The 19,558-nt window shown below is 40.5% G+C and overlaps 1 protein-coding gene across 1 annotated transcript in view; it reads right to left on the bottom strand.

The window, feature by feature from the left end:
- The window catches only part of clcn7 (chloride channel 7), a 44,781-nt gene that overhangs the window by 10,542 nt on the left and 14,681 nt on the right, over positions 1-19,558 (bottom strand). The window contains exons 6-17 of the mRNA XM_036589797.1: positions 17,442-17,551; positions 17,266-17,346; positions 14,327-14,389; positions 12,944-13,027; positions 11,368-11,461; positions 8,397-8,461; positions 8,124-8,240; positions 6,313-6,367; positions 6,160-6,220; positions 5,938-6,082; positions 4,077-4,170; positions 693-865 (exon numbers count right to left, since the gene is read on the bottom strand). Of these exons, the coding sequence (XP_036445690.1) occupies positions 693-865; positions 4,077-4,170; positions 5,938-6,082; positions 6,160-6,220; positions 6,313-6,367; positions 8,124-8,240; positions 8,397-8,461; positions 11,368-11,461; positions 12,944-13,027; positions 14,327-14,389; positions 17,266-17,346; positions 17,442-17,551 (1,142 nt within the window). The remainder of the gene's footprint in view (positions 1-692; positions 866-4,076; positions 4,171-5,937; positions 6,083-6,159; positions 6,221-6,312; positions 6,368-8,123; positions 8,241-8,396; positions 8,462-11,367; positions 11,462-12,943; positions 13,028-14,326; positions 14,390-17,265; positions 17,347-17,441; positions 17,552-19,558) is intronic.

The following is a 19,558-nucleotide window of genomic DNA, read 5'->3' as shown; positions in this document are numbered from 1 at the left end:
CCATTCTTTTCAGGAGACTCTCTTTCAGTCCCTCAAAGAATCTGCAGACACACCTCCAAAGTTCAGTCTTAGAAGCTGGTTGATCATTTTCTGAAGTGATCAAACACATTCAGTGGTGTTGAGGTCTGGACTCTGGGGTGGTCAGTCCATCGTTCAGCTTCTTTGTTTGATGTGTCCGTCTCCTTTTCTCAGTGAGGTTCTTCTTGAACAGCTACACATCCTTTCAGACCCACAGCGCTGAGTCGTCTTCTCACAGTGGAAGGATGGACAGAAACACCTGTGGATGTTTTCAGATCTGAAGCAGCTTGATTTTCTCCTCTCTCTCAAGATGAAAGCTTTAAGTGCTGTTTATCTGATGGGGGCAGTTCTGGTGTCTACCAGGTCTTCCAGGTGGTTGTTTGGAGCCCCATTTTTAATCATTTTTAATAAACTCCTGTTTTTCTCCCCACTTATTTTCCTTTGACATTCTCCTTCCTTATGCAAGGGGGTTTTCTTATGTCTAATCTCTTCAGAAACACTTCCTGAAGAATTAATCATTTGTACTTAATGGCCATTTTGACTGCAAATTAAATTAACGAAGGGTCTCTGACTTCTGCACAGTACTGTACGTACATGAAAATCTCCTACTCTGAGCCAAACGCCAAGTTCAGCCTGGTTCTGTGGGAAGCTGGAGGGTGAGCGTATAAACTGACCGATGGGTTGGGGGTCATATAGGGCAGCAAGATGCCGAAGAGCCGCCCCCAGGCTGCCCCTATCAACAGCGAAGGGATGAAGACTCCCGCTGAAACGGTCAGCCCATACGTCCAGCACGCCAGGAAGAAGTAGGCCAGGGTGAAGAGGCTGAGGGTCCATGGGTTATAGGTGCCTGAGAGAGAGCAAGTCAAACGTCAAACAAGCACTAGCAGAGTCACTACCTACTAAAGCAGATGGACTTTACAGCAGTGTATTATGTTATGAAGCATCTGCACACACCTCACAATTAGACGTGCAAATTTGAGTGGATTTGAGTTTAGATTTGACTCAAATAATCAGATTTTACCATCATTATTTTAGCATAATTCAGAATTACTTTTAAAACTACAGCGAATAAACAAATAAGTCAGGAGAAGTTATTCACACAAGGGTGGACGATGTGGAGCAAGTGTAATATCACGATATTTCAAGACATTTTCCTGATATGCGATTTGTATCGCAAATATTTCACTGGAATAGACAAAAAAAAACAACCTCATAGAGCCACATTTAAAATTAAACTTTTTTCCCAATATTTTATGACTAATTATGCTTTCTTTGTAAAGGGACCATATGGAAAATAGAATTTCCATCCCTTTTTTGAAATAAAGACTTTTTTAAAGACTTCTCTTTTTCATTAGGCATTTCTCTTTTTCCTTTCACTGCTAATTCTTAGCTTTTATTTGTTATATAAAGTGTCACTGGGATCGTGAAAGGCGCTATATAAATGTAACGTTGTTATTATTGTTATTATTATTATTATTATTGAGGTTAAAGTAGAATGTAAACACTATTAAAGATTAAAAACATTGTGCACTCCAGTTCACAGCCTATAGCAGCTTAGCCCCGCCCACTCACACTGAAGCTCTAAGCCGTTTTCTGAACGAAGCAGCAAATCAGTAAAGAAAACATTTGCATATATCAGTCTTAAACACACAGTAACACACACAGCCTGTTTAACTCGACGTTGGAAAATGTTAATGTAAAACTGGATTATGACTGTTTTTATACATAAATCCTCACAAATATTAAATCAGTGGAAAAAATAAAATATAAAAAAATCTAGAACACAGGCCCTTTAATGAACCATACAGCTGTTCAGTGCTCTTTAGGTACTGATGATCCATGATATGCTAAGAAAAACACACTGACATGATTTATCACAACTGCCCCGCTGCCAAGTGGAATCTGGAGGATAAAAATTCGCCTGAACTTTTTCACAAAATAAAAATAAAATAAAATAAAACAAACGAACATGATAACAGATCATAATCATTTTTTTTTGTTTCAGAATGGATGCAGTTTAATTGCATACTTTTACAGCCCTGCCCTGAACTGCATGGTATGTAAAAGATGAGCCAAGTCAGACTTTCCTTCCAGTCTTACTGTCTTCCTCGAGCCTAAAGGCCAGGAATGTTTCATAAGCATTTACAAGCATCACGCCACTCTGAGTCGGCACTAATGTTAAACGTGTTTATGGCGTATAACAGCTGTGCTATGCAAGCAAACACAGCATATAATTCAAGGCAAGCATGAAGAGTGAACATCTGCTTGTTGCGACGCTTAACATGCAGCACCACAAGCACAAACTATCTTAAAGCAACAGTCCAGCGTTTCTGCATTATTCAATAGTTAAGATGCAAACAAGGTCATTCAGAGTGGTTTGGTGTGAAATGCTCTGTTCTAGAGAAACTTGCTGAGTCAGAACTGTTCACAGTGGTGGTGATAGGAACCAGACGTCCACCTCTAAAAGCTCCCTCACAGAAAGTTACTACATGAAATGGTTATGAAGACTAAAGGTGTTATTTACAAACGTCGCTCAGCGCCGCCCTCTAAAGGCGCCATTAACAAACATCGAATAAACAAAAGTCGCTCAGCGGCGCCCTCTAAAGGCATCATCAACAACCATCGAATAAACAAACGTCACTCAGCGTCGCCCTCTAAAGGCGTCATCAACGAACATCAAATAAATAAACGTCGCTCAGCGCCGCCCTCTAAAGGCGTCATCAACAAACATCAAATAAACAAACGTCGCTCAGCGCCGCCCTCTAAAGGCGTCATCAACAACCATCAAATAAACAAACGTCGCTCAGCGCCGCCCTCTAAAGGCGTCATCAACAAACATCAAATAAACAAACGTCGCTCAGCGCCGCCCTCTAAAGGCGTCATTAACATTGACATTACCCTCTTACCTGTCTCAGTAAATGCATTTCCATATATTTTGTAAGTGGAGACATACACACAGAAATGATTACTGATGGTATGATATGAATGTAATAGATGGGGATCAGGCTGAAAAACACTGGAATATTCCTTCAACAAACAGGTTCAGTGGATTCATTATCCACACGCCTTATTAAAGAGAGCAAATGTCGGTCTACAATAAGTGAGTATAATGGTGATGTGCTCACCCACCCAGCCCTGCAGCTGTGATGACTATGCACAGCTGCAGAGGGCCTCAGCATGCAGCTCCATGCTGGGGCCCTAACATTCTGAAAAAGCCATCAGTGGTTGGCCTTCATGAGCAGCGGTGTGTGGGGATGGTTTGGCTCAGATGATTTATTTTATTTTTGAATCCCAGGAACCAGAAACTGTTCCACACGCACAAAAAAACACACAAAAATGCATATGCACTCCAACCACCAGGAATTTGCATAAGTGGAAAGAAATCCAGGCAAAAAAAGACCTATAAATATGGAGTGTAGGCCTTTCACTAATGATTATATTAATAAGATGGTTAAGGTGTAATCAAAGTCTTTGAGAGTGGTTTGGTGTGAAATGCTCTGTTCTAGAGGAACTTACAGCATCAGAATTGTTCACAGTGGTGGTGATAGGAACCAGACGTCCACCTCTAAAAGCTCACAGAGAGTTACTATATGAAATGGTTATGAATTCACTGACTGATGACATTTTTTTTACGATAGTGTTTAAGGTAAAAACATATTTTTAAAATATGATAGTGGATAAGTACATGTGAGGTGTTGTGAGGCAAAATAATAATCAATATTCAATATTCCGAAGACACACGTAGGCCCACTGGTGGTTTTAGATAACAAATAAAATATGTCCATAGGTGTTTATATTTATGTTGTAAACATGGTGACCCCTGGTTCCTATCACCACTATGCTATTTCACACCAAACCACCCTGAATGACTTTGGTTACATCTCAATCACTGAATTATGCTGAAATTTTAAAAATCAGTGGACTTTCCCTTTAACTGTGACAGTCCGAATCGAGTGAATGTTATAGACGTCTTTGAAATTAATCACAGATATTTCACAGATACTCTCATAGTCCACGTGCACACACACACACACACACACACACACACACACACACACCTGGGGGACTGTGGAACAGACTCCTCACACTCTTCTCCGGTGTGTTGAAGAACGCCGTTGCCATGGCATTGTATTCTCCATCAGCGCAGAAGCCCTGAAAAACAGAGACATCCTGACATTCAGAACTGCTAAACCACACTGTCACTTTCACATGCATTAACGCAGATCTACACTAAAATACTGTATACACAGGACAGTTTTAGATATATTACAGTTTCTAGATTGTCATACATCTTGTATTTTTATGCTCACACAATTGGGGTGGAAGATTTAGCAATATCACATTTAAGGATGCACCGATGTGGGAAGCTGAGGGCTGATGCAGATCTCTGATATTTTTCATGTATGGGCCATTCTACCAAATTAGATCAAACTGTGCTTCCGCAGTAACAAACTATCTAAAAAAAAACAACGAAGCATTCAGACTACACATACTGTATTATACACATCAGTCAGTTCCGGCCACGCAAGCTGATTGGTTGAGAAGTGTTCTAACTGTGCTGTTATTTCGCCATAACATCACAGGTTTTACACAAACACTGTATCACTCCGCTGAGATGCTGTTGCTAAGCAATGACTTTGACAGCTGTAGGAGACGCTCAAGACATCTGAACGTTTTGCAAACAAACAGAAAATGGACACTTAAGATCACATCTGACCGACAGCCGATTTGGTCAGACTCTGAAGATGAGACGACACTAAATTCCCAAACTGTCATCACCACTGAGCAGCTTTTCAGTCGGCAGCTGAGACAGAAGAACAGCTAAACAACCTGGAATCAGCCAGAAATGAACCCAACACCATTCGCCAAACTAAACGGGCTGTAAGATGCTTTACAGACTGGCTGGAACAAAACAACATTAATACTGATCTGGCAAAAACTGACAAAACTGAGCTGAACTTGATATTGCAGCAGTTTTATGGCTCAGTCCATATTTCAAAAGACGAGGCTTACAGCAGACGAGTGGGCGGAGCTCGTTACTCTGACGTAGCAACAAGCTGCTTGTTAAGGAACTATAATTTGGTGAAGGAACTGCGAACATTAAAACATATTAAACGCCGCGTTCACGGCCCAGTTTATTAATTTATTACTGTATTAACTGTTGTATAAAAGCAATAGAACACTGGAGGAGTGTGTTATCGCCAATAACATCACAGCTGTGATGATCTACGACCGAATCACAGCCATGATGTTATTTCGCGACAACCAACTCCCTCTCGTGTTCTACTGCTTAGGTATTAGGCTATAAACTTTTTAAACCCAGGCATTAATAGAGACAGTAATACTCTAAATATATACAAAATCATCAATTATAGGGTACTTTGTATTGGGAGGTGTTTACAGTGAGGTTGAAAGACTTAGATTTATCATGAGCTTAATTTTTAATTTTAAAAACATTGTCATGTCATTACCAAAACAATGTTTCAGCCACGCCCCTGCATTTTAGAGCAGGACGTGAGGCTGCATCCCTATCTCTCATGGCCACATGGTGAGCAGTTAGATCCCATTGTTTTGAAGTAAATGTGTCCCAAAGTCTGAAAATTAGTGTGGAACATTTAGAATTGTCACTACCGAAACACAGATTTTCTGCAATTTTTAGTGTTTTAATGAAAAAATTTATGATTTTCAAATGATGTTCAAAGCTGTGTTTGCCTGTCATGTACTGGCTGCATTTTTGAGCTCAAACTGAGCTACAATTGTCACTACTGAAACAGTCACGACTGAAACGTCTGGTAAAGTTTCGGGAGTGTTATGACTGTTTTGGTAGTGATAGTAGTGATTTTGTCCAAGTCAGTCAAAAGTCTGAAATGTGTTTTCTACTCTGACTGTGAAGCAGTTCAGTAGAAAGCTCTGAGCTACCTGCAGAGGATATTCCTCACTTGACTTCTGTGTGTCCAGAGGCTGGCAGTCGTTGGAGAAATAGATCATGGCGAAGGACACGGTGGCCGTCACTGCGGCGACCAGCATGGCCTCCATCACCTGCAGACACGGCCGGTGCACGTACCTACGAGAGGTCATCTGGTTAATACAGCACTAGGCTAATCCGGCAAACTCGAAGATCTTCATCTTGCACGGCTTTACCTGATCCTGAAAATGGTCAGCCAGTAGTTGAGGACGTTGAAGAGCGCTCCCAAAAGGCCACCTGGGTGAGGAGAGGTGAGGAGAAAGATAAACTGTCACCCTGTGTTCAGAAATATTAAAATCCATATCAAGACACAGAATTCTTCTCCTTACCTACTGCTCCCATGGCTATAAACAGAGGGATCTCATAAAGATTATACTTCACGCTCTGCAGGAGGAAGAACACCAGAAACAACATTTGACTACTAGAAAAACCCCATTACCCATTTCACCCATACTGTCATCCAGCTTCAGTATACACCGACCAGGCATTACATTCTGACCACCTCCTTGTTTCTATGCTCATTGTCCATTTTATCAGCTCCACTTACTATATAGGTGCACTTTGTAGTTCTACAGTTACAGACTGTAGTCCATCTGTTTCTCTGATACTTTGTTAGCCCCCTTTTACCCTGTTCTTCAGTGGTCAGGACCCCCATGGACCCTCACAGAGCAGGTACTATTTGGGTGGTGGGTCATTCTCAGCACTGCAGTAACACTGATGTGGTGGTGGTGTGTTAGTGTGTGTTGTGCTGGTCTGAGTGGAGCAGACACAGCAGTGCTGCTGGAGTTTTTTAAACACTGTGTCCACTCACTGTCCACTCTATTAGACACTCCTACCTTGTCAGTCCACCTTGTAGATGTAAAGTGAGAGACGATAGCTCATCTGCAGCTGCACGGTTTGTGTTGGTCATCCTCTAGTCCTTCATCAGTGGTCACAGGACGCTGCCCACAGGACGCTGCCCACAGGACGCTGTTGGCTGGATGTTTTTGGTTGGTGGACTATTCTCAGTCCAGCAGTGACAATGAGGGGTTTAAACTCCAGCAGCACTGCTGTGTCTGATCCACTCAGACCTGCACAACACACACTAACACACCACCACACAGTACCTGCTCTGTGAGGGTCCATGGGGGTCCTGACCACTGAAGAACAGGGTAAAAGGGGGCTAACAAAGTATGCAGAGAAACAGATGGACTACAGTCTGTAACTGTAGAACTACAAAGTGCACCTATATAGTAAGTGGAGCTGATAAAATGGACAATGAGCGTAAAAACAAGGAGGTGGTCATAATGCTATGCCTGGTCGGTGTATGTTCAGTCATCATATAAATCTGTATAATGTTATTAATTATCTACACTCAAGATGGTGCTTCAGGGGTTCTTTAGTAAAGAAAACAGTTCTATATAGAACCACGGACACTCAAAAAACCCTTTGCATGATTAAAGAGTTCTTTGCATCATGAAAGCGTTCTTCAGACTGATGGAGAATGTGCTGTGGATGGTTCTATATAGATTGTTTTTGAAAATGGTTCTATACAGCACCCAAAAGGGTTATTCTATTGTTACAGTGTCAAGTCTGTAACAGTAGAAGAACCATTCTGGGTGCTATATAGAAATATCTACAGCACATTCATGCACATTTTCCATCAATCTGAACAACCTTTCATGTTGCAAAGAACCTTTTAATCATGCAAAGGGTTCGAGTCTGCGGTTCTATATAGATCCTCTTTCTTTACTAAAGAACCCTTAAAGCACCACCTTTTTTTAAGAGTGTACTATTGTCATAATATCTTCATTTATATAATGTTAATTTTGCATTTGAAACCTAAACATCAAGTCAGACCTTTTTATGAGTCTATATGTGAGACATTAATACATAAAAATGTACGACATAGTCTGAAAAACTCCTGAATTGACAGCTCTGACTTTTAAATGGTTATTTCAGGGCAGTCAGAGCAGTGCAGTGTCTTAATTCCTGTGACTCAGTAATGCTTCTTCTTTCAATCTTAATAAAATCTTAAACTGTGCATTGAAACGTTGCCACTATCAAAGGTAAACAGAAAGAGAGAGAAGAAAAGACAGCAAGCGAAAGAGACAGAGGAAAACCAAACAACAGAGAGAGGCAAAGTTATTTGAGAACTCACTTCCAAGTCAAAGCTGCCGAAGTTGATGAGACCCGGACTGGACAGCTCGCCTGTTTTTTTGTGGTAAATACTCAGGAAGAAGTTCAAGGTGAAGGTGGAGATCATGGATGCAAAGAACTGGCTCGAGAGAGTTAAAAAGAGAAAGAGAGCGCTCCTTAAGTTTGGAGAGAAAGTGGATAATCAAAACACTATAAACAAAGTTCAACCTCATGCCAACATAACGCTTTATAATCGCATTATAGCAGATTTGTTTTCATTCAACAAATCACTCACAATCCTCCAGGTCAGCATCTGGTTCCAGAAGGACGCTCCTTCCTCTAAACTGAACAGAACTCCACCTGAATGGAAGAGAAGCATAAAGAAATCTTGAGGACATAACAGAGGGATTTAGCTTTAGACCAGGGTTTCTCAGCCTGTGGTCCGCGGGTCTGAATTCTATGGAGGCAGTGGTTCATAGTGGGCCGGTAACATCACTTTAAGTCATAAAAAACATAAGTGTAAAAAAGATTAACCATATAATTACGAATCGAAGAAACTGCTTAACCGAGCCCTGGTTCAATTCACTGCTGGTGGGGACGCAGTCTATGATGAAATGAGGGAATTCATCAGCAAAACTGTCTTTCCCCACCTTCTAGCAGCACGTCGGTGCTGTACTGTCAGCATAATCTGCCTGTTTTAATGTCTCACTCTTTACAGACCCTCATTTGCTCTCGTTTCTGCAGCACAAGCTGCTGTAAAATAAAACAATAGTAAAAAGATCCACATTTAATTTTAGCTCATAGATCGGAGCGTATTTTTGGCCGAGCAGCAGCAGCATGATTGCGTAACCTCAAACTGATAAACCAATCCTAAAGAAGCAGATATAAAGTAAGGATTATTATTACTGTTGATTGCTAAAAGCCCGGTGAGTGAAGTGAGCTTTGGCTATTTCAAATTAATCACAAAACCGATGTACTGCAGCTCTAAATCACAGTCCACATCCACTTCGTACATTTCTATTCTTTTTGCTTTTCCCCCTTTTTTAACGTCTCTGGAAATACATATGTTTTTTTAACATAACTGCAAATTTTGGGACCTGTGATGGAACCAAAAGGGGCGATCCGATGTTTCTCTAGCCCTGATTCCCAGGTTTTCATTACTTAAGAAAGGAAAAAGAAGATTGTATTTTAAAAGTTCAGTTTAGTTTTCCTGTGGGCCGGCATGCTTTGTACTTATAAACCGGTGGGCCTTGGGGTGGAAAAGGCTGAGAACCTTTGCTTTAGACTGAATGGCAGAAAGTGAAGCATCCCTACAGCAAAGGCCGCAAAAGGACATGTAAGAGGAACAGCAAATTGGGCCTGAAATTTCTGTCTGAACCCGAATATGACCCAACCACTTTCCGTCCAAATCTGACCCGACTTAAAGCACCATGTTTTGAGTCTGAACCTAAACAGAGTTCAATCAATCATAACCCTAACCACCACATCATGTTTTGAGCCCAGAACTGAACAAAAACCCAACAGCAGTCTCTGTGAAACTGACCCAAACAGGCCGGATTCACGAAAGCTTATATATGTACACATATATATCCATTTTACATACCGAACAAAACATGAAATGATACTAGCCCGATAATGTAAGCTTCCAACACTAACATTCCTCCAGTTCGTTGCCGATTGGACAGGCCAGAATATGGGATCAAATTATATGGCTAAACTGTTAATTCCTGCTTTGTGAAAATCCTCCTGGTATCATTTCATGTTTTGTTCCATTTATACTGCATGTTTATGTTGTTTAATATTAATATGTTTCATATAAATATTTATATAAACATATCTGTACATAGCAGAGAGGTTATTTTTGTATATTTTGTGTATATTTAATATATTTCAGTTTCAGTATTTTCTTTGTATTTTTATTTTTACTTTCTGTAGAGTGATTATCTGAGCCTCACCACAAGCATGTCAATGCATGAATGTCCTGACATGTTGTGCAAATGACAAATAAACTTGAAATAAACTTGAAATACAGGCTACAAATCACTTCTTGTTCTTTTCTTCATTTCCGTAACAGAAATAATCAGCAGTCATATCACGCAAACCCTTTTCTTGCTTCCTGTTCATGTTTTGTTGAGGTGCAGCAGCAATCGTGTGCTCAACACAACTTCCTGTGGCCTACATAAATGTCCCCTCACTGCAGCCAAAACCAGCTTGTGTTTCACTGCTACACAGATGTGGTTTACAGTGAGGCTTTGCAATGTACTGGTTGTCATTTTTAATCTCAGAAGCCTGTAATATGCTGACTCGTTTTTTTTATATTTACTTTTTTTTAATTTTGATCATTTATCATCAATACGCACCCCAGTTCACTGTCAAAAGGTTCACAGCACTGCAAAAAGTCAAAGACTACCATTAATTCATTTCATTTCCAGTCAAAGCAGCCATTAAGTAGAAGCTGTTCATCTTTCTTTTCAGGAGACTCACTTTCAGTTCCTCAAAGAATCTGCAGACACACCTCCAAAGTTCAGTCTTAGAAGCTGGTTGATCATTTTCTGAAGTGATCAAACACATTCAGTGGTGTTGAGATCTGGACTCTGGGGTGGTCAGTCCATCGTTCAGCTTCTTTGTTTGATGTGTCCGTCTCCTTTTCTCAGTGAGGTTCTTCTTGATCAGCTACACATCCTTTCAGACCCACAGCGCTGAGTCGTCTTCTCACAGTGGAAGGATGGACAGAAACACCTGTGGATGTTTTTAGATCTGAAGCAGCTTGATTTTCTCCTCTCTCTCAGAGATGAAAGCTTTAAGTGCTGTTTATCTGATGGGGGCAGTTTTGGGGTCTACCAGGTCTTCCAGGTGGTTGTTAGGAGCCACATTTTCTCTGTAGCTGTTAATCAGTTTTTGAACTCCAGTTTTTCGGAAACTCCTGTTTTTTCACTAATTTTACTTAGTTTTTCTCCTTCCTTATGCAAGTTGATTATCTTATATCTGATCTCCTCAAAAGTATCTCCTGAAAAATGAATAACTTGTATTTAATGGCTGTTTTAGGTTTACGTTTTGACAGGAGAAGAAATAAATTAAAGGTCTTTGATTTTTGCACATATATATAGTTTTAGTCACAAATAATGCAGGTCAGTTTTTAACCACATCATATCAACAGTGCGTGTGTGTGATTTTTTTTTTAATATCACAAAACATCCCAATTACAACAGGTATCAACATAATCAAAATAGAGTATGTTATGCATATGGAGTGACTGAGCGTCTCACCAACAGGAGCTCCAAAGGCAGCCGAGACTCCAGCAGCAGCTCCTGCGGAGACAAAGTCCCTCTTCTCAGTGTCTCTGCGGAAATACTCGAAAATCTGCAACACAGTGAAGCTAATATCAGAACTCTTTACTGTTTCCATCCTAATATACCAGGCAGCCCCTAGTATATGTACATATTAGGGTTGTCAAAGTTAACATCTGTAAAATTATTAATGGCAATATTTTTTGTACAGCTGTTAACATTTCCCAGAATTTCCCAGTTCGACCCTTCGACCCATCCAGTTCAGGCTGAAGCTGAAGCGCTGCATGTTGCTCTATCAGAATCTGTGATTGTAGCGCTCTCATTCAAATACAACTTTAAATGTCTTTTAAAGTGAAACTTTCAGCACCTTCAGTAGACGATGATAGTGCTTGCATGGGATCTATGGATAAATCAACAAGCAGCAAACTAACAAAAGCAGCAGCTTGGCGGAGCTCCAGTTCCCCTCGAGAACCTCCACTGTAACTAGAACACACGAGCTGAATGAATGAGAGCCCCCCTTGGGAGCCCCAACATTTAATGTCCAGTATGTCTCAGTGTGTGATGATGTCCTAGTATAGGCTAAACAATACAAACGAAAACGCAGATTTACTTCGCTCTGCTTTAGCTTCGCCTACAGTCGCATCGCTGCTAGGTGACCTGCAGTCTGCATGCTGGTTCTCAGTCGTTGCGAAACAGGGCTTTCGCGCTGTTGCGCACGCCCCATCTCAAAGATATTTTACTGACACAGAGACCCCCCCCCGTCTCTACAACGGGACCAAAACCGAGGTTATAAAATCTCTAAAGAAAACGGGTAGAACAGCTGTAACGCGCTGCGTGGTCATCCATCACCACTGGATCTTATTTCACCATAACTGCGCATTTTATCACAGATGAGTAGCAGCAGCGTCTCGTGCTCCAAACAAGAGCAGTGAATGAGAGTCTTCTAGTTTACTTGCCACATCACTTCCATTCGTTTTGTTAAAAAAGATATTGGAAGTAAATTCATTATGGATAATTACAAATACTTTGCTTTAAAAGTACCAAGTCACTTTAAATAACAACACCGAGTTACTTAGTCACTTTAAAATGTATATTGTCACTACATTCTGTGTATATCTTGTGTATATTTTGTGTATATTTAATATATTTCAGTTGGTTTTTCTTGTATTTTTATTTTTACTTATTTACTTTCTGTAGAGTGATTAGCTGAGCCTCACCACAGGCATTTCAAGACATAAATGTCATGACATGTTGTGCAAATGACAAATAAACTTGAAACTTGAACTCGAAACTTGAGCTCAAACAGTGAGAAAATATAAATGCTATATAGAAAAAAAAGATGCATCAAGATACATCGATAATCGTTTTATAATCGCATCGCAGCCTCTGAATCGTAATCGAATCGAATCGTGAGGTGCCTAGAGATTCCCACCCCTACTGAGCACCATCAGTTAGAACAACAGCCTTTGAAAATAAATAAATAAATAAATAAATAAATGAATAAGAGAGACATCTGTATTTCCATTAACGCAGTGCACAGTGAAGACCAACTGACCTTAAAGTCCTTCTTCAGCGAGGTGCTCCTGCCCTGCGACACACCAGCTGCCACCACAGCGCCCGAGTGGATCATAGGACCTTCCTGAAGGAGAGGGAAGAGTTTTGTGCAAAATAGTTTAAAACTAACACATTTTGAACAATGTAATGCACACATCTGTGAAAGAGTAGCTTAACAGGAGAAAGGGCTCACATCCTACATTTTTCTTGAAGTTTGTTTTGTTCTTGAGATTCAATTAGGATGTTTGCCGATTTTATATTTCAAAAAACGGTACAACTCTACAAAAATAACACACTTCTTTTTTAAATGTGATCATTTTCCAATCCATCTTTATTCCTTAGAATTAAACGGGCTGTTTTTGTTGCTGCATCTTTAAGACTGATATGTAAATGATCTCTGTTCTGACTGGCTATGCCTCATTCAAAAAACAATTTGAGCCAAAACATGCCTTATAACTTCAGCATGAATGGGCAGAGCTAAACAGCTGTAGGCCGAACAGGCAGATGTGCAGTTGTAAGCAAAACTTTGCAGGTCAGTTCAGACATTCTGTTGATTTTATGAGAGAAAATATGTTAACACATCGTCTACAAAGAGCATTTTTTAAAAAAATTTAGTGCACAACCTCTAATTTGCTGCTGTCGGAGCAAAACCTTGTATCTTCAAAGTAGTAACTTTGCAGAAGAAGCAAAAAAACCTACTTTACTTTTAATGTAAGTCAGTGGAATAAGAAAGTCATTTTTGGCCGTTTCTTTTTATCCATTCATCATGAAATTTACACACAGTGTAGGGACAAAAATGGAGATACGAGGTTTTGTTCCAACAACAGCAATAAAAAAAATTTAAAATACAAAAATGTTCTGTAAATAAACAGTAATTGTGCATTAAATAGTGCAGAGCGTGTTCTCTGTAGAGAATGTGTTATTTTCACTTAAAATAAAATCAATAAATAATTGGAATTTGACCAGGGGTGCCCAAACGTTTGCATACGACTGTATGTAAAGGCATGTTTGTTTGTTTTTTTGGTGACATCACAGCTTAGATTCCATACATGGACTGCTGACTCAGCTTGAGCCAAATGTGCACATCGGTTCCACATGAATAAAACAAACACAATTTTTTAATTTCAGTTTGCTCAATTTTGGCAAGAATCGAGCTGATATATTTTACTGATGTGGAACCGACGTACACATTTGAATCATGTAGTCAGCACCTGTGCACTGTATTTCAAAATAAACTGTCTTTTTCCATGATGTGGGAAAGATTTTACTGTGGAGCGTTTCTGCTGGATCCATTCATCATGAATCGTTCAGACAATGTAATGGACAGCTGGACTTTGCCAGATTCAGAAGAGGTATAAAAGCTCTGTATTGTTTTCTGGCTCACCTTTCCCACAGCGAGACCACCCACCACTGAGCAGATCACACCGCCCACCTTCACCACCAGAGTCTGCCCACAGACACAAGAGTGAGTAAAACATTCCTGTTCAACCTGGAAACACTGAAACACTGATGCACTTATGAATGAATGCCTCTCGTGCTGCACTGTGCAAAAGACCACCGGAGAAATTTATATCTAAAGCTGTTCATCTGGGCAGTGTTTTATATGCTGATAAAATCAAATATTAAAACACAAATAAAAGAAAAAGCCAGCGTAAATGAGGAAAATCTGTATGGTCAAACTCAAATCTGGTAGGAGTGTGTGTAAAAAACAATCAGACATATTAAGAATGAAAAATTAATGATTGGTACAGTTATAATACGTTAGAATAACACCGGTTTGATTCAGCTCGACTCGACCACTTATAAGAGTGGACTGTAAATTCTATGGATTTGTTCAATTCAATCATCAGCACACCTGATTTAAAGGGGAACGCCATCGACTTTCCAAAAATTCTGCACAGTTAAATGATGAAGACGTGAACAGAGCCATAGTAAGTTTTCTTTGGGGACTTAAAACAAATGGACTAAAATACACTGTGAGCCAAAACTTTATCACAAAACTGTCATAAAACAATGAGTGAGTATACATGCACTCAATAATCCGATCATGATTGGATTTCTGCAGTTATCCGATTACTCAAATGGTCATGTAAACACCATACTACAATCTAGAAATTCGATGAAGAGGCTGGATTTCAGCCCAGTAATCAGGTTCCTCAGTGCATGTGAACGCTTACTCTGATTTCTTTCGGATTTCTTAGTCTGAGCATGAGCGAGATCAGACGGTGGATGTTGCGAGACACAGCAAAACACTTTTGGAGCGGCGCTGAAACCAACTGTCTTCTTCGTGAGTTTATTGGCTGGTTGTAAAGCAGAAATCTGATTACTGTCTGACTCATGTAGACCCAGAGTTTCCCCATTATCTGATTACTCAAGTGCATGTAAAGATCTTGATCGGATTACTGACAAAATCTGATTTTCTGCAGTTATCGGATTATTATGTGCATGTAAACGCACTCAGTGTCTCAGTCATCAGGCAGTGAATTCATAACCATTCCATGTAATAACATGAGGGAGCTTTTAGAGGTGGACGTCTGGTTCCTATCACCACCACTGTGAACAATTCTGACTCGATAATCGGAGCGTTTCACACCAAACCACGTCATCGTGTTCCAGCGTCCGTGACTGATCATCAGCGTGAACTCCCGTCATCACCTCCGCTCCTGACTCGTACATGTCGGCAGACGACCTCCTCTCCTCTCCTCACGTTACTCTGTCACTTTCAGTTTTTGGGCCGGTTGTAAAGGAATCACTTTTGATTTATTTCGGTTTGTTTATGCTGACAACTCGTGTTTATGTTAACACAAGCGAGCAAGTTCAAATATCTGACAGTAAGTTTTCTGCTGTGCTGTGAGGCTGTGAGGGGGTCAACATGCACCGACACATGCAGACAAGCACATGATACCAACCAATAATATCTTGGCATGTTTTCCCTCCTCCTCCCTCATCACCGTGAACACCCGTCAAACCAAACGCCAGACTGTATCACTACATTTCAATCAGATTACAGAGAAACAAAATTTGTCTTTTGAACATGATTGATTGAGCTTCAACGGACTGACCAAGGACATGAACTACAAACATGGTAAAACAAAACCTTTTTTCCCCCCTAATTCTCTCCCCCAATTTAGACGCAAGTAATTCCACCCACTAGTTAGGACTCAATCACACAATATGACCAGCACTAGGAGCTGGCATAAGCTTCCTCTATGACAGGGGTGTCCAAACTTTTTCCAAAAAGGGCCGGAATGTACTATTTTAAAATACCTGAGGGCCGACATATTATTCACAAATCATTCAAAATATTAAGTTTTCAAAATATCAGTTCATAGAATCTGAGCTTGAGTTACTGTGTTTCCTATCACTGTATAAAAGATGCATGAGGCTTCTTTTATTGTTGGATTGTTCATGCAGAACAGTTTGGATCAATAAGCGCTTATAAAAAAATAATTAAATTGTTTAAGAGCAACAGTACAACATGCCTAATGTATTAATCATGTTCCTATTCACAGGTTTACTTGTTGAAAAATATACTTTGTAAGACAAACTAAACAAGAATCTATAAATTTTTGGTTTTGTTAGGTGATGTTCTCACATATCAAATAAACGCAGTGTAGCCACGTTTTTGTTCGACCTAAACGGGTTAATATTTACTGAACTACTGAATTTGCTCTGATAAGACGTTTTCCATCTCCCCAAAATCTCAGTTCTCAGTGTTTAGTTTGAGCTTTATGTCTGTAGTCTTGACTAAATGTAGCTCAGTAAATGAAGCTGCAGGTCTGGTCAGCTGCCACCATCAGGTGAAAGAAAGAACTGCAACGTACTGGCCGGGGGGTCACTTATAATACACTGTAAAACAGAAGCCGGGGGGGGGCAATTAAAATCTGTCCCGTGGGCTGCATTTGGCCCTGGGGACGGATTTTGGACACCCCTGCTCTAAGACTTTAGAAGTGCCACCGCATCTTTTTGAACTCGCTAACGTGTCACTGGACAGCTGAACACGCTTGGAGGAGAACACTAACCGCCAGTTCTGTTAAGTCACCTAACAGACGTCTGCGCTGGCTAGCATCACAATGGGTGATGGTGGGGGAAAGTGGGGGCCAACCTACCCACCCAGAGAGAGCGAGGACAACTGTGCCCATGATCTCCTGACGATACGACTTTAAAGAAGTTTTGTGCATCTTTATGCAGCGATTTTTCCACCTGGGTCAGGTATTTGTGGTTAAACAATATTCTCAGGCGAACTTTTGCACAGTGCTGTCCCTAATCACAGCGGGTTAAAGGTCTACAGCTTAGAAGTCTGAAGCCAGATGAGGTGTTTACCTTCAGCCGCACCACTCGAGGAACCTTCACTCCGTTTAGGTAGCATTTAATCTGAGGGATTCCGCTACCTGCAGCCATGGGCTACAACACAGAGACAGGAGAAAAGATCTAATATCTCTATTCTGGGGTAAACCTGGAATCCACAGAGGAAGCAGGAAGAGAAAGCAGCACTTTACCTCAAAGAAAGCCACGATGACGGCACCGACTATGACGAAAGCAGAGTTCAGCGCCGCCCACAGGATCAAGGAGATGGACAGTCCTCCGATTTCTGTATTTTTATCAATGCCTGGACATTTGGTTAAGGAAAGGGTTAAGAAACTAGCACAGAAATAAATACATAAATTAATTTAAAAGAACGAATAATAAAGAGATATCCTAATCGTTCATCAGCACGTTTGATCTAGCGCTCCAAAACCTGAATGTTTTAATATTCCGTTATTCATGTGAATTAATTAGCGAATAATCAATAAAGCAATAAGCCACTCGAGGCTGTGGGCTACTGTGATTTCAACACGGGAAGGGTGTTCTTTGGCACGACGCGAAGTAAAACTCCTTTCTCCGTGATAAAAACGCAGTGACGCACTGCCTCGAGTGGCTTATTGCTTTTATAAAACGGCAGCCAACATAAAATATATTAAGATACACAATATTTTTGATAATTATTTAAGTTATTACTAATAATAATCGACATAAACAAGTATTCTGCAAAGAAATGTCGTTCCTTTAGAGTACAGTATCGTTGCTAAGCAACCATTGACCACTGAATGAATGAGGAGAAGAACGTTCAGTCGCCAATCACTGTAAACTGCAGACATTTCATGATTTTTTTTTTTTCATTTTTGTTGCATAACAGTGAACATATGATAACACAGCACTGTTTAATGCAAATACTTTGTTTATAAGCACTTTTTGGTCACCAAATTCCCATGCAAATCTTCTGTCAGTCTGACGACGCCACTTTTCTCACGCTGGGGCTAAATCTCAAACGGCTCCCTGCTCCCTACATAGTGCACTATGTAGGAGTTTAAATACCGACTCCTGCAGCCCAACAGAGCAAAACATTGCTAAAAAGCGTCATTTGGGATTTATCCACATTCATACTCAACAGGCAGTGCACTGACAGCAGGAGCTAGAATTTCTAAACTTTCACAACTAGCACACTATTTAGGGAGTACGGATTCAGCCTGGGTTCGATGCTACTTCTAACAAACATTTGAAGCGTGTAAAACATTCAGGTGACATTCTTTAGACTTTTATATTGCCGTTTTACAGTGAATCACATTGTGAGTGCTTTAATTCAAGCCTGTGATATTAATGATGGAGCTGTTTAGGCTGTTGGCTCTTTTAGCCTGTAAGCTAGCTGACCAGCCCAGTTCTAGTTAAGAACATAAGTTGTCAGCCCCTCAGTTTAAAAAAACGGGTTCTTACTCCATCAGTACACTCGGTGCTCCATGCGAGCAGCATTAGAGTCAAAGATTAATCCATTCACAACAGAAGGGTTTTTCGTGCCGTGGTGCAGTGATACAGAGTTCGGTCGCTGTGAGGCGGTCACAGCCACGGTATATCGTGGATTTTACAATGGCTTTGAACGCGGCTCAGCCAACCAGATTTTAGGACCGGAACTATCTGTTTTATAAATAATCTTAAATTGGCAATGTTCTGACAAACTGAGGTTCCATTTACCAGCAGCCAAATTATCACCATGAAGATGTTCGTAGCTCATTCTGAGTGAGAACTGAGTTTGGAGGGAAAGACATCACATACTGACCGCTCTGCTGCTTCAGTATGTTTTCTTTTTCAGTGCTTGAAGGTAATGAAGGTAATCCTCTTCACTGAAGGGCTAAAAATTCTGTGGTGCAGGCCCAGCTTAGAGGATACATGATGAAAATGCTTGTGCACATACATTTAGGTATCTGGAGTCCCAGTCAGTTTTCTGTGTGCTGCCTACACACTTAAAAAAGATGGTTCTTCAGGGGTTCTTTAGTAAAGAAAATTGTTCTAAATAGAACCATGAACACTCAAAGTTCTTCAGACTGATGGAGAATGTGCTGTAGATGGCTCTTACAGTACCTCTTGGAAAATGCTTCTATATAGCACCAAAAAGGGTTCTGGTATTGTTACGATGTCAAGCTTGTAACAATAGAAGGGTGAGAAGGTGCTGTGGTGCTTGATCCTTGTGGTATTTTGACCCAAGCAAATTCATTAAGACCCCAGGGAACTGTGTTAGCTTGTTGAAGAGAGGTATGTCTCCTTCGAGTGAGACGTTGGCCCAATCCCATTTCTTATTTTTACT

The sequence above is a fragment of the Colossoma macropomum genome, unplaced genomic scaffold, assembly GCF_904425465.1.
Source record: "Colossoma macropomum unplaced genomic scaffold, Colossoma_macropomum, whole genome shotgun sequence".
NCBI lineage: Eukaryota > Metazoa > Chordata > Actinopteri > Characiformes > Serrasalmidae > Colossoma > Colossoma macropomum.
Note: the sequence above shows the minus strand (reverse complement) of the source record. Positions and strands in the feature narration are given on the sequence as shown.